Source organism: Danio rerio, chromosome 6 (assembly GCF_049306965.1).
Source record: "Danio rerio strain Tuebingen ecotype United States chromosome 6, GRCz12tu, whole genome shotgun sequence".
Taxonomy (NCBI): domain Eukaryota; kingdom Metazoa; phylum Chordata; class Actinopteri; order Cypriniformes; family Danionidae; genus Danio; species Danio rerio.
In genome coordinates this window covers 18,332,014-18,345,162 of record NC_133181.1, presented here as the reverse complement: position 1 = coordinate 18,345,162, position 13,149 = coordinate 18,332,014, and the positions used below count along the sequence as shown (strand labels likewise).

The 13,149-nt window shown below is 38.9% G+C and overlaps 1 protein-coding gene across 3 annotated transcripts in view; it reads right to left on the bottom strand.

The window, feature by feature from the left end:
• Positions 1–4,604: 4,604 nt before the first annotated feature.
• The window catches only part of LOC137495853 (serine/threonine-protein kinase pim-3-like), a 51,391-nt gene continuing 42,846 nt past the window's right edge, over positions 4,605–13,149 (bottom strand). The window contains exons 5-9 of one of the 3 annotated variants that reach the window (XM_073953872.1): positions 13,014–13,064; positions 12,565–12,937; positions 12,260–12,439; positions 12,074–12,169; positions 11,714–11,978 (exon numbers count right to left, since the gene is read on the bottom strand). In XM_073953872.1, the coding sequence (XP_073809973.1) occupies positions 11,950–11,978; positions 12,074–12,169; positions 12,260–12,439; positions 12,565–12,937; positions 13,014–13,064 (729 nt within the window). In that variant the 3' untranslated portion in view covers positions 11,714–11,949. Of the gene's footprint in view, positions 5,954–11,713; positions 11,979–12,073; positions 12,170–12,259; positions 12,440–12,564; positions 12,938–13,013; positions 13,065–13,149 lie in introns of those variants that run through there. The other 2 variants (XM_073953870.1, XM_073953871.1) reach the window with 2 other exon arrangements.

The following is a 13,149-nucleotide window of genomic DNA, read 5'->3' as shown; positions in this document are numbered from 1 at the left end:
ATCTCCGCTCACCATGACGCGGTGGCTGGCGGCACCGTGGGAAAGCATAACCTCATCATCCGGTTCCTCAGAGGCGCTAGGCGAATTAATCCAACTCGCCCCCCTCTCACACCCTCTTGGTATCTCGCCCTCATTCTACGAGCCTGCGATTTGATCCCTTCGAGCCACTCGATACAGTATCTTTAAGATTTCTGTCCCTGAAGACAGCTCTGCTGGTTGCGTTGGCCTCCATTAAGAGGGTCGGGGACCTGGAGGCATTTTCGGTCAGTGACTCGTGCCTGGAATTCGGGCCGGGATTTTCTCACGTTATCCTGGGACCCCGCCCGGGTTATGTGCCCAAAGTTCCTACCACTCCCTTTAGAGATCAGGTAGTAACCCTGCAAGCGCTGCCCCCGGAGGAGGCAGACCCAGCCCTGTCCTTACTTTGTCCAGTTCGCGCACTGCGCATTTATGTGGACCGTACTCAGAACTTTAGATCTTCTGAGCAGCTCTTTGTCTGTTATGGCGGACGGCAGCAGGGAAGTGCCGTGTCTAAACAACGTTTATCCCACTGGATTGTGGAGGCCATTTCATGTGCTTATTTGAGCAGAGGTCAGCCGCGCCCCCCGGGAGTGCGTGCGCACTCCACTCGGAGCGTTGCATCCTCTTGGGCGCGTGCACGCGGCGCTTCTTTAACAGACATTTTTAGAGCTGCGGGCTGGGCGACACCCAACACATTTGCAAGATTTTATAATCTGCGAGTGGAGCCGGTTTCCTCAAGGGTGTTAGGTACCTTTGGTGATTGAGGAAACAACTCGGTAGGTGTTGTACACGCTTGCGGTGCCTTTTTTTCCTAACACGGAGAGATGTGCACCCTCCTGTCTGTCAGTAAAGTTCCCCATTTGGTGAGCCCTGCAGATTCCTCCGAGGCCCCCAGCACTGACTCAGCGGAGGAGTCACTTGCTGGCCCATTACGTTGTAGGTCTGCCCGCTGGTCAGCCCGCGTTTTGGGTATAGGTGCCTGCTATGGCCGATCCCCGCTGGTGATCCCAATATGCTTTTCCGCCACGGTTAAGTCCCCCCCCCCCCAACCCCCCCCCCCCCCCCCCTTCCCAACGTACTGTCGTATATTCCTAGAATTATCTAGACGCTAGCGACTCCCAAAAAAATATACCTATTCCGTAAAACTTCTTTTGAAGTGGGATAAGTTAGGGCCAAGGGCACGTTGGAGGACCGCGCCTCTCATGATCTGGGTGCGTCACGCTTGCCTGACCGCTCTCTCATGTTGGGTGTTGGTAAGGTGCAGTCATTATGGCGCTTTCAATGGGCTCCCATATGTGGATTTAGAACATCAAATCCACTTATAGTGCTGGAGTTCCCCCCGAAGGGGAACGTTCGAGGTTACTAAAGTAACCCTTCGTTCCCCGAGAAGGGGAACGGAAGCACTATACTCCGTCGCCATAATGACTGTCCCTTAGCTGTTAAAAGTCTCTTCAGCTTAAAAAGGATAGCGTCTGCTGGCGCCAGGTGTGCTTATATACTCAGTTGATTGCATATGCTGCACACCTGCGCAGGCTTGCGCTGCCAATTCATTCTTAATTGGCCCGTTCAATACTCTTTCAGACGAGCGGCTTCTGAACCGAATCCTCCCATACGTGGATTTAGAACATCAAATCCACTTATAGTGCTTCCGTGGTTACTTTAGTAACCTCGAACGTTCCCCCCCTACTTCAACACACAAGTCCTACTGTATATACACTGCATGTGTTGTTCATTATTGAACCTTTTTGTTTCATTGTAAATAGAAAATGTCTTCATACCTGCTGATTTGTTTAATTTTGTTAGACATTTTCTGTTGTATGTTTGTTTGCTGCCAAAACAATAAAATACATTTGTCTGAAGAATTGATTTGCTTTTTATTTTTTATAACAGTTCAGAAAACCGATTAATTTGAGTTAAACTACAATAACTACTGTATATATGATTTACCATTAATGTGTGTGCAGTAGCGATTATGCTGTGAGTACAGAACTACAGTACAGTAATTAACTGTCAGCAGTTTCCAGTAAGTTTCCGCTACTGCTCTGTTACAGTGACTAACACTGTTGCCAGTATTCCACTGTAAAAAAAGTCAAACCTGGTAAGATCTAATACATTTATTACAATATTTATTATTTGTTAACATTAGTTAATGTAAATAAAGTTTTTTTGTTAATTCATGTGAACTCACTGGACATTAACTAACATTAACAATTTAATTTAATATTACATTAATAATAAAACAGCCCAGACCTGGCAATGGTCATGCAAGCAGACTAGCTTTTCTAACACTGAAGCATATATATGCATAAACACACTCCTCAAAGATCTCTCTTAAATGAATGTTTTCTGCAGAATGCTTTATTTTTTTTAATATATTTGTGCATAAACATTAGATCAGTCAATATCAAAGTCAAAACTGTAAACAAAAAACTTCAAAAAAATCTTAAGATCACATTTAAAAAATGAGTTCACCCAAATGGTTCACGCCACTGGTACTTCACAGCTACTGTGGGGTCACCCATTGTGGAGAGGTCTCAGCTGAGATGCCCAACCAAGACAGACAAACCACCTGATTCTGGACAGCAGAAGATTGGCCTGACGCCCAGAAAGAAGATGTTGCCTGAATGACCGGAAGAAACTTCAAAATGACCGGAGTTACAGATGGACCAAGCTATAAGCTCTTCTCTGGAATAAATATAACACACACACACACACACACACACACACACACACACACACACACACACACACACACACACACACACACACACACACACACACACACACACACACACACACACACACACACACACACACACTCACACACTCACACATAGAATAACACGAAATAAATCTTGCAGACATTCAGAATTAAATATTTATAGGTCAAATATTTATTAATAACCTTCATTTAAAGAATATTTTAATAATAATAAAAAAAAAAACGTTTTCAGTGTCTTGAGAAGTCTACTTTCACTAAAACACATTGAAATGAAAGGATTATTTCATCAAACATGTAAAACTTACGATCCTGAGGAAAAATAAAAAGAAGTGACCACTATAAAGTTATTGGTTATCCTGAATTAAATTAATGCAAATTATTGAGAAAATTCCATGTTTAATGTTATAAAATTGACTCGAAAAAGTGAAAAATTTTCAATTCATCATTGTGTTAAATGTGTAAAGAAGCAAGTAAACACACAAAATAATCTACAATAGAAAGAAATTGATTTAAATGGCACAAAATGTGTAAATGATGACAAGTTTATTTTATATGCGTGAAAACAATTCAGCTTATTGTACTTTACTGCATTTATGACAAAAAGATGTTTTAAAATGAAAATAATCTTCAAAATAAGAATCTAAAACTTCCAGTAGGTGGTGGTAAATACATACACTTACATACCTTTAACTACACATGACATTTTACTCCACCTTACATATTACTCACCCGGATATATATAATTGTATAAGGGTCATTCTCACTATAAAGTGCCTTCGAGACTAAATTGTTTGAGAGTTTTGATTTAACCACAGTTGTTGTATTAATTAGACCTTAGACTGTAAGAAATGAATGTTGGTCAAGCTCCTGCACTTTTTACAAATAATCTGCAAGTAGAAAAACAGTAAACAAACCTCACATTGTGTCAACCCAGTCATGGACAAATGTAAAGTATCAGTACAGTCAGAGCATCTGGAAAGTTTTCATAGCGCTTCACTTTAACCACATTTTTATGTTACAACCTTAATTCAAAATGAGTCAAATTCATTTATTACCTCTAAATTCTACACACAATACCCCATAATGACAATGTGATTTTTTTTTAATTGTTGCAAATTTATTAAAAATAAAAAAACCTGAGAAATCACATGTACATGTACTCAGAGATAGTAGAATCTCACAAATGTTTTAAGTGTTGCCCAGCCGCAGCTCTACAGTTGTCTGTTAGAAAGGCTCTGCTGCTCATGCCCAGGAGGATGCGGGACTTCCAGTTGAGTGTGCACTTATCCCTGAAGTCACACTTTGCCTTTGGTATGATACACAAGGGCGATGGCATCCACAACCCAGTGTACCAGCCTCTGCTTGATATGGCACTTTCCTTCTGCCGACTGACAAAACAGACAAAAAGCAAAAAAACAAACAAAAACAAAAAAACAGACTAGAGAATGCTCTGTTTCGGCCATGTAAACACCCAGTGTGCGACCTCATCAAAGCAATGGAGGGGTTGAGTATGCCTCCTCCAGAGTCAATGCTTGAAGTCTGGAAATGGAGTGGTAGGAACCTTGGGCACATAGCCAGGCCAGAGTCTCAAGACTATGTGAGAGTTAGCTGGCCCAAATTCCAAGCATGATTTGCTGACAGAAAATGCCTCCAGGTCCCGGACTCTGTTAATAGAAGTCAGTGTGATGAGCAGAGCTGTCTTCAAGAAAAGAAAACTTAAAGATACTGAATCAAGCGGCTCTCTTTGCAGTGCGCAGAGGACCACAGAGTGATCCCAAAAGGTCATGAGAGGTCAGCTACCGATGCTGGCAAGTCACTTAAGGCTTCTATATCATGTCTATACATCACACATAAAGGTTTCAGAGATTTGATTTATTTATTTTCAAACAGAAATATCACACATAAAACATCATTAACAAAAAAAAATTTCATCATGGTGGAAAATGGAGTAGGATGAAGCACAAGCTTATTATTTTCCCACCCCATTACCACACACATCATTCGTCTATTACTTAAACTGATTTCTTCTTTTACTGATCTCTTCTTTTTCATAAAAAATAATTTATCCTTTTGGCATCTTTGACAAATTATATGTTTGATTCCATTTGTACCTTTACATTTTGTAACAGACCCAAAGGGAAAAAATTCACTGCAAATAGCCATTAATTAAAACTTCATCATACCTTTCTCTATTTATCCTTTTTCAATCACCTTCATCATTATATTCCTTTAATAATATACATTTATACAAGTTTTTCAATTGACTATTATCCTGACATTGTTTGGGAGTCTGATCTAGACTGTTCCATAATTTCACATCACAGACAGACATACACAAACTTGTTAAAGTTGTCCTTGTTTTCAACCTCCTAAACCTTAGTTCTTCTCTCAGATTATATCCCTCTTGTCTTTCTTCAAATAACTTTTGCATGCATTTTATAAGTAATTCATTCCTAGCTTTACACATAAACTGTGCTGTTTTAAATTGAACCAAATCATTGAACTTGAGTATCTTTCATTTTAAATATAAAGGATTTGTATTCTCCAAATAGCCCACATTTTCCATCAGTCTAATGACTTTTTTGTATTTTAAGGGATTGATTGTATTTGAAAACAACATCAATTAGGACTAACAAAAACCAGAAACAACTATCTAACTAATGCTGAGATGACTTATGGATATTTGTGTGCAATAATTCCAAAATGTATGTCTAATCATTATTAAATAATAATGATGACAATAATACTAACAATGAATTACATCTCTCATGATCGTGCTGCCCTGAATGTGCTTGAATGTAAGTTATCTATTTATTTACCAATATATTATCATTTATTGTATCAAATGCCTTCTTTAAATCTATAAAAATTCCAACTACCTTCTCCTTATTCTGATCTGGAGGTAAGTGCCAGATGGAAAACCTCCTTGAGAAAGAAGGTCCTTCCTCAGGAGAATCTGTCAGGGAGGGTCTGTCCCGAGGAGTGTGAGTTCTGGAAACCAGGTCTGGGTGGGCCAGTGTGGTGCAACCAGCAAGATCTGTCAGTGCATCTGTGCTGAGCGGCACAGTGGCCGGTCTTGGGTGAAGCAAACAGGTAAACCTGAGTTTCTCCAAAACACCCCCATATCAGCTGGAGTACTTTAGGGTGAAGTTGGCACTTTCCTAGGAGTGTGAGCTGCATGACATTCCTTGGTGCTTCCCATTGACATCCCTGAGACATGCAACAAAAACCTAAAATTAGTAACAAAATTTAACATGAACCTGTTTTTAATAAGAACAATTAAGAACAATCAGTAAATAAAAGTGAATAAAGAGTTAAATGTGAAGTGCCATTAGAAACTCCTGGAATGTCAGTCGCTTTGTAAAAATGAACAGTATTTTACTGTAAATCAGGAAATTCTCCATTAGATTTATTTGTGTTTTATAACAGATTTGGACAGTTGCACAGTTTAACCATGCTTAATGTTGTGTTCAATGTTCTCTGTATTTCTCAGTTCTCCTGCATTTGTTCTGTTAATAGGTGTAGATGCCAGTTCACAGGCCAGTACTCATGAACTTTGAGAGCCAGTTTTTGGGGAAACTGTATCAAAGATAGGGGTGTAACGATACACTCAAGTCCTGACGATGCACTGAGGTCTTATGAAGCAAAGGAATCTTTCTCTGTGCAACAAAGTGAACATTATTTACAAATGTATCATCTGTAATATCTCTGTGACTGACTTTTTCTTCATGAATATGTTGTGAATTTAAAGATGAGACAAACCAGGAGGATTTTTCAGGTATCTTCAGAGCAGAATCCTTTAATAAGAACTCGCCGTTGCTGTGATTCATCAAGAAAATCTCTCAACTACTGCAGCTGACACTCAGTTAAATCCACAAGTTAGTGGGCAGTGCTTATTAGTAGAAACAGAAACTGCCATTACAGGTTTAGTACAAAAGTCTTTTTTCGGCTTTTGTCAGACAAAAGACACAGCCGTGTCTGGAATAGAGGATGACATGGGCGGGAATTTTCACTTCTGTCCCGTTCCCACTCTCACAGAAAGAAATCTTTTCCCGTCCCACTCCCAGACCAAAGTTTAAAAAATGATCCTGTCCCATCCCGCTCCTATTTAAAATGACTCCCGCTCCTGTACCGCTCCATATATATTTTTTCTTCATTTAGTCTTTAGGTAATACATATAATTTGATTTGATCTGCTCCCCATCCCGTTTTAGACCAGCTGCTGAGTCCCTGTTTCTAGATTTTCTGGAGATCAGTTACAGTGAATGAAAGAGTAGTTCACACCATGTCTACAATAGTTTAATGAGCCCAAACAGCACATGAAGCTGCATTTAACTCATTTATTGAAAACTGTTTAATTAAGAAGAGCTTCTACTATTACAGGCAGCAGCTCTTTCACTACTTTTGTTGGAATTGAGTCCAACATGCATTTAGCTGGTTTAGAACCATTTATCATTTTATCTAGCTCGTCCTTCCTGTTCTGTGATTTTGAAGCACTGTAAATTATCTAGATTCAGTGGAATGTTGAGAAGTATAAGGCGGTGCAGAAAGTTTAGCGTCTTCTATTTTCTGTCTGAAGGCTTTTATTTCATCACTAAAAAAATCATCACTACTAATTTGCGGTGGGACATTTTGTTCCAAAGATGACTGATTATTTGTTAATTTAGCAATGGTGTTAAATAAAAATCTAAGACTGTTATGATTATTTTCAATCGGTTTGTGGAGGTGCTCAATTCTGGCAGATTTTAGAGCTCTCCTATAGCTGTGGGAAGCACTGAATCTTATAGTTATGACATTTTCATTTTGTTAAAAATAATGTTTCTCATAAAAAAGGTGGGGGATGGGATTAAAACTGACAATACATTCTTAAAATCAGAGGAGTGTAATAATTGAGTGTTTAAAATGGCTTTTCTTGACTGTGAACACTCTTATTTGTCAGTCACTGATCATTATGCTCTACGTGCTTAACTGTGTTTTTTCTACTGTGCAGTTTCAGAGATGTGGCAGCCATGTGGACGGACCCTTCAACCATGACCACCTCCTGAAGTCACATTATGCTCTATTTATCGAAGATGTTCTGCTCTCTCTTTGAACTATTTGGGCCTCATCAATTCTCTTGATCTGGGATATAGTCTGAAGATTGTTTCTCAGGATTACTGAAATCGCATTTACTATAATTCACCCGATTAAAATCAATCATTCCATCAAAAAACAAACAAATCTCTGTGCATATACTGTATTTACTATTGTCTGCATTGAAATTATTCTAATAAGCATTATTTAGGCAGTTTTGGAATCGTGTCTGTGTTCAAGAATATGATGCATCGTCTTCTTAATTAAATCTAGTTTAGAGTTATAGCACAGAAACTTAGCATGCTGAATGTCTAGCGGTTATTACTCTTATTTATTTCAAACTAATTGTTTTATTCATATTATACAGTATATTCAAATGTATTTAAGTTATCATACATGTAATGTGAGCAATAAATTGTATGAAAATATGCTTCATTTTAAATTTGTAAGTGGCGAAACGGGCAGTCATAAATGTTGTGATTTTGAGAAAATAAAATCTAATTTTAATTACGCTGTAAAAAGCAATTAGTTGACTATAAAAAGGTAAGATAAGTCAACTTAATAGGTCCTCATATTTTTAAGGGAAGTCAATTGGTCACTTTTAAGGCAGCGGTTTTGATCCCTTCATTAAAGTAACTAATCGCTTTTTATAGGAAACAAAATGATGTTTTACATTTGAAGGTGACATTTATTCTTGATTTATTCTTTGTAACACAGTTTGTTTCATTCAGCACATGATATTCTTTGGTCTAAAAATAGTTGTTGATTACAAACCAGATGATAGTCAGTGTTTAATGATTTATTTCAGCCTTCAGAAGGGCCTGATTGTTTAATCTTTGACATTTTTACTTGGCTCGACTTCATTAATGTTGACTGTGCTTCAAGTAATTGTAATAGTTCATAAAGCAATGTACTTTGTTTACATCTTTGTTTATTACTGTGATGTGCTGCGTTGACTTGGATCTGAAAGTGTGACGGTGTCACATTCGTCCAGACATACTTAAGAAAGATTGATTTAATCATGTAAGAACTGACCCTTTTGGGCAACGCAACTATGATTAAAGTAAAGCAGCAAGTAACAGAAGCTGATTTGAATGTAATGTTGTGACTTTTTAACAGGTCATTTGCTGTTAAGCTTGTCAAATGTTCACTCAGTTGAAACAAACAACTTACAGCATCAATAAATATATTCAAGGTCTTTTTTTTCCAAACTTGGTTTTAATAGATAGTGACTACATTGTGAGTTCTATTGTATCTCTGCTGTATTTGCTCAATGTTACAGTTCTCTGTTCAGAATGTTTATTATTTATATCACAGAAATGGGATTCATTCAAACGTAATGTATTATGTATGGATTTCAGTGTTGACTGCTGTAAGATTTTATGTGATTAATAATATGACATAAAATCTCTTTTTTTCATTGCGATCTCATTTTCACGTCATTGCAAGGATACTTATGAAGGTAAAAATGAATATGTATTTGGTTCTGTCATTTCTATTTCTAAAGACAGTTAATTGTGCTCCAGTGACTTATAATTGTATAATCATGTCCAGATTCTGAGTCTGAAATAGTGTTATTCTGAATGTCTTAACACCCTTGGCAGTCTTTATCCAGTATAACATCATATAACAGGTTATGTCACCATATACAAAATAGATCATGCGTTTTGCAAAGATAATCATTTATTTAAGGTCTTAGAAAACAAGAACTGACTACAATCTTTAAGTTATGATTGCTGCTGAATGACGCATTGTATGACTTAATTTCTTGATTTTTCTTTTAATAAAGTCTCTTGGTCTCACGTAGGTTTTGTTTGTTTTCTGTGCCAGTGATTTATACTAGAATATGTTTACGAGGTGGGTTGTTAGCCCAACGATCAACCCTCAACCTGGAGGACCAGGACATACACACATACGGACAATTTAGCTTACCCAATTCACCTATAGCGCATGTCCTTGGACTTGTGGGGGAAACTGGAGCACCTGGAGGAAACCAACGTGAACAAGGGGAGACCATGCAAACTCCACACAGAAATGCCAACTGGCCCAGCCAGGACTCGAACCAGCGACCTTCTTACTGTGAGGCGACAATGCTAACCACTGAGTCACTGTGTTGCCCCAGCGTGTATATCAATTAAGAAAAAAATATATCAGCATTTAAATATGTACTAACTAATTTAACTTTTCTCTTTCGTCAGATGGGTTCAGGTAGTGCCTCTGTCCTGCTGCGCTTCAGGAGAATTCAGAATCACAAGCAAAATGACCACCTTGAGTCAAATAACATATATTGAACAATCAGCGCGGTTGTCAAGGCAGAATCTCAAGCACAACCAATCATTTTAAATGACATGGTGAATCATTTAAAGAAATTTAAATGTTAAGTTCAGAGAGCAGTCGCTTAGGGCCCCAAGGAAGTCTGGAGGCAGACAATAAATACTAATAAAGTCATTTCCTGTCATATTTTGTAGGACAAGGCTCTAATACATTTTACCTTAATTAGTATGTGTGCAATTGAGTCCCCCCACCCCCAATCATGGATCAGTCCAGCAGTCAAATCAGATGAAAATTTAGTTTTAGAAAACAAATAGTTTGTTCATTATTTTTAGTTGTGAACTCACTTTAAGCAAACAAATCTTTTAAAATGTAGAAATTGTGTTCAGATAAAAATAACGAAGGGAAGACAGAGTGCTATAAGATAAAGACAGCTAAATAAATAAGCAAATATGAAAAGTGCTTATTACTGTAGAACTTCTGGGTACCATGACTCGAATTGCTTAGGGCCCCCAAATCACTAAATCCGGCCCTGCTCATAACAAACAATCATCATGATCACGGTACAAAGTGTAAAGTAAACAATGTTATTAACACTATGAGCTGTATTTGTTAAAATAAATGTTAAATTATTGTGTGTTTCATTAGACAAACTGTTGAGATGATAAAAAAAACACGCTGTCTTATACGTTTTAGTTAAATTGTGATTCTCTGTGCTGAACATTGCCCCCTTGTGTTGTCTATGATCACTTACTGAGGAGAGACGTGACCCTGCACCACAAAAGCACTTTTTTACTTCTTTTAGTTTGAGCACATGCTTTTTAAAATGATTTAGCTGTTGAAACTTTGACCTACACATGAAAAAACAATATGTACATTTTAAATTATTTTCAAAATTATAATTGTATTCTAACCTGAAATTGAAGATCGTCCTAAAAAGAGATTTATTGCACTATATTGGGATAATTTGCAATTTGATGTGCACAAAGAAGAAAAACACAGTAGTGTTTACTTTAAATTCTCTTAAGAAGTTTAGTATTTGTATTTTTTAGAAGTTGTAGAAGACTATATCAAAAAACTATTCAGCACGCTTCAATGTTGAAATTTTGTAGTTCCATGTCCACAAAAACACAATATTGTTCATTTCAAATTCTCATACAAACTTTTCTTTTTTACCTAAAATTGAAGATCATTCAAAATAAAAAACATTTGTTAAATATCAGCATGCGTGTACGGACATTTACTGAGTTTATTATCGACAGATCTGTGTTTAAGTAAAACAATTCGGCTAGTTTAGATTTTTATGATTTAAATTCAGACATCAAATATTGCAAATAAAGGTTTGGTCTAGTTAGTTCAGCACACTACAGACAGCATGATCATATCTGACTGAACAGAGTCTCCTAATTCCTCCAGTGTCTGTGTTCATTCATCAATTTTCCTTCAGCTTAGTCCCTTTATTCATCAGGGTTCGCCACAGGGGAATGAACCGCCAAAATATCCAGCATATGTTTTACACAGTGAACCTTGCTGTGAGGTTACAGTGCAAACCACTGAGTCACTGTGCTGCCCTAGGTTTGAACATTTACATTTTAGTGAAACCAGTAAAGAAAAAAACAACTGCTGTAATTGCGAATAAAATAACTTTATTGTTCATGATTTATTTAACATCTGTCCCCGTTTTTCTCTAAGTGGTCAAGAAACTGTACATTTGTCTACTGTAGACTAGCTTGTGTGTGTGTGTGTGTGTGTGTGTGTGTGTGTGTGTGTGTGTGTGTGTGTGTGTGTGTCTTCAGCTCGTACAGCTTCACACAGAGCCTCACAGATGCAGCAGAGGAAGCTCAGGATCAGGATCTGTTCTCCTCAGTTCCTCTGCCCCTCCTGCTCTCCTTCTACAAATCATTGACAGCGTTTATCTACACTGAACCTGACAATGCAACCCAAGCCATGACTGCTGGATTTAGATAAGTGTAATGTCACTGGCCACCTGTGCAGTGCAACCAGGGATGGCTCTCAATGTCATCTAAACTGGGTCGATCAGCCGGTGCTGCACTGAGACACCAGCGAATCAGCTGACGGCACTCTGTTACACACAACACCGTCTTCAGAAACACACAACAACACACTTCTGCTCGCTCGCCAGGCTATCTCTGAATGTGTCTGAATCTCTTACCTGTTGACAAGCTCCTAGGGAAGGTCAGTCGGCTTCTGGACGTGACCCTCTGTGCGCCTCTGAATGGGAAACGGTCACACAGGATGTTGTAGAGCGTCACTCCTACTGACCAGACTGTAGCTGGAGTCGCATGGTAGCGATGTCTACGAAACCACTCGGGAGGAGCGTATGCAGGAGTGCCTGAGAGACATAAGAAGACCACAAACATCTGCTCAACATGCTCCAGTACAGACAAATTCCCTTTAGTGGATCAGCAGAAGTTCACAAACATCAACAGAACGTTTCCTTCTGTAACTCAAACTCACCTGCAAAGTATTTGTAGGCCGATCGCTTCAGCAGATCTCCACAGCCGAAGTCCAGCAGCTTGATGTCCTGGGACTCTGTGGAGATCAGCAGGTTTTCTGGTTTGACGTCCCGATGCAGGACGCCGCGGTTCTCGCAGTGTTTTAGGGCCGCGATCAGCTGCACCAGCACTTTCTTGGCCAGACGCTCATCCAGACAGCCGTTCTCCTCACAGAAGCTCTGGAGATCTTGGCAAGGATCCGGTCGCTCCAGGATCAGGATGTAGCGTCTGGGACGGTCAAACCAGTCCAGCAGCTGCAGGACACTGGGGCAGGCAGGAGCTGACGTGACACGGGTCATCAATGCCACCTCCAGAGGCAGCCGACCCTGACCATCCTGCAGGACAAACTCTCCATTATATCCAGAACTCAATCAAACACAGCAAACACAACAGATTCACATCAAAACATACAACTTTCAGTCGCTCGGGGGTTCGGTCCTTCGACACATACTTGATGGCCACCTGCAGACAGAAAAAGCAGAGTAAATCACACCTGCCTGATTGTGACACATGACATTTACTGACAGCAACATTTCTAAAGCATGTC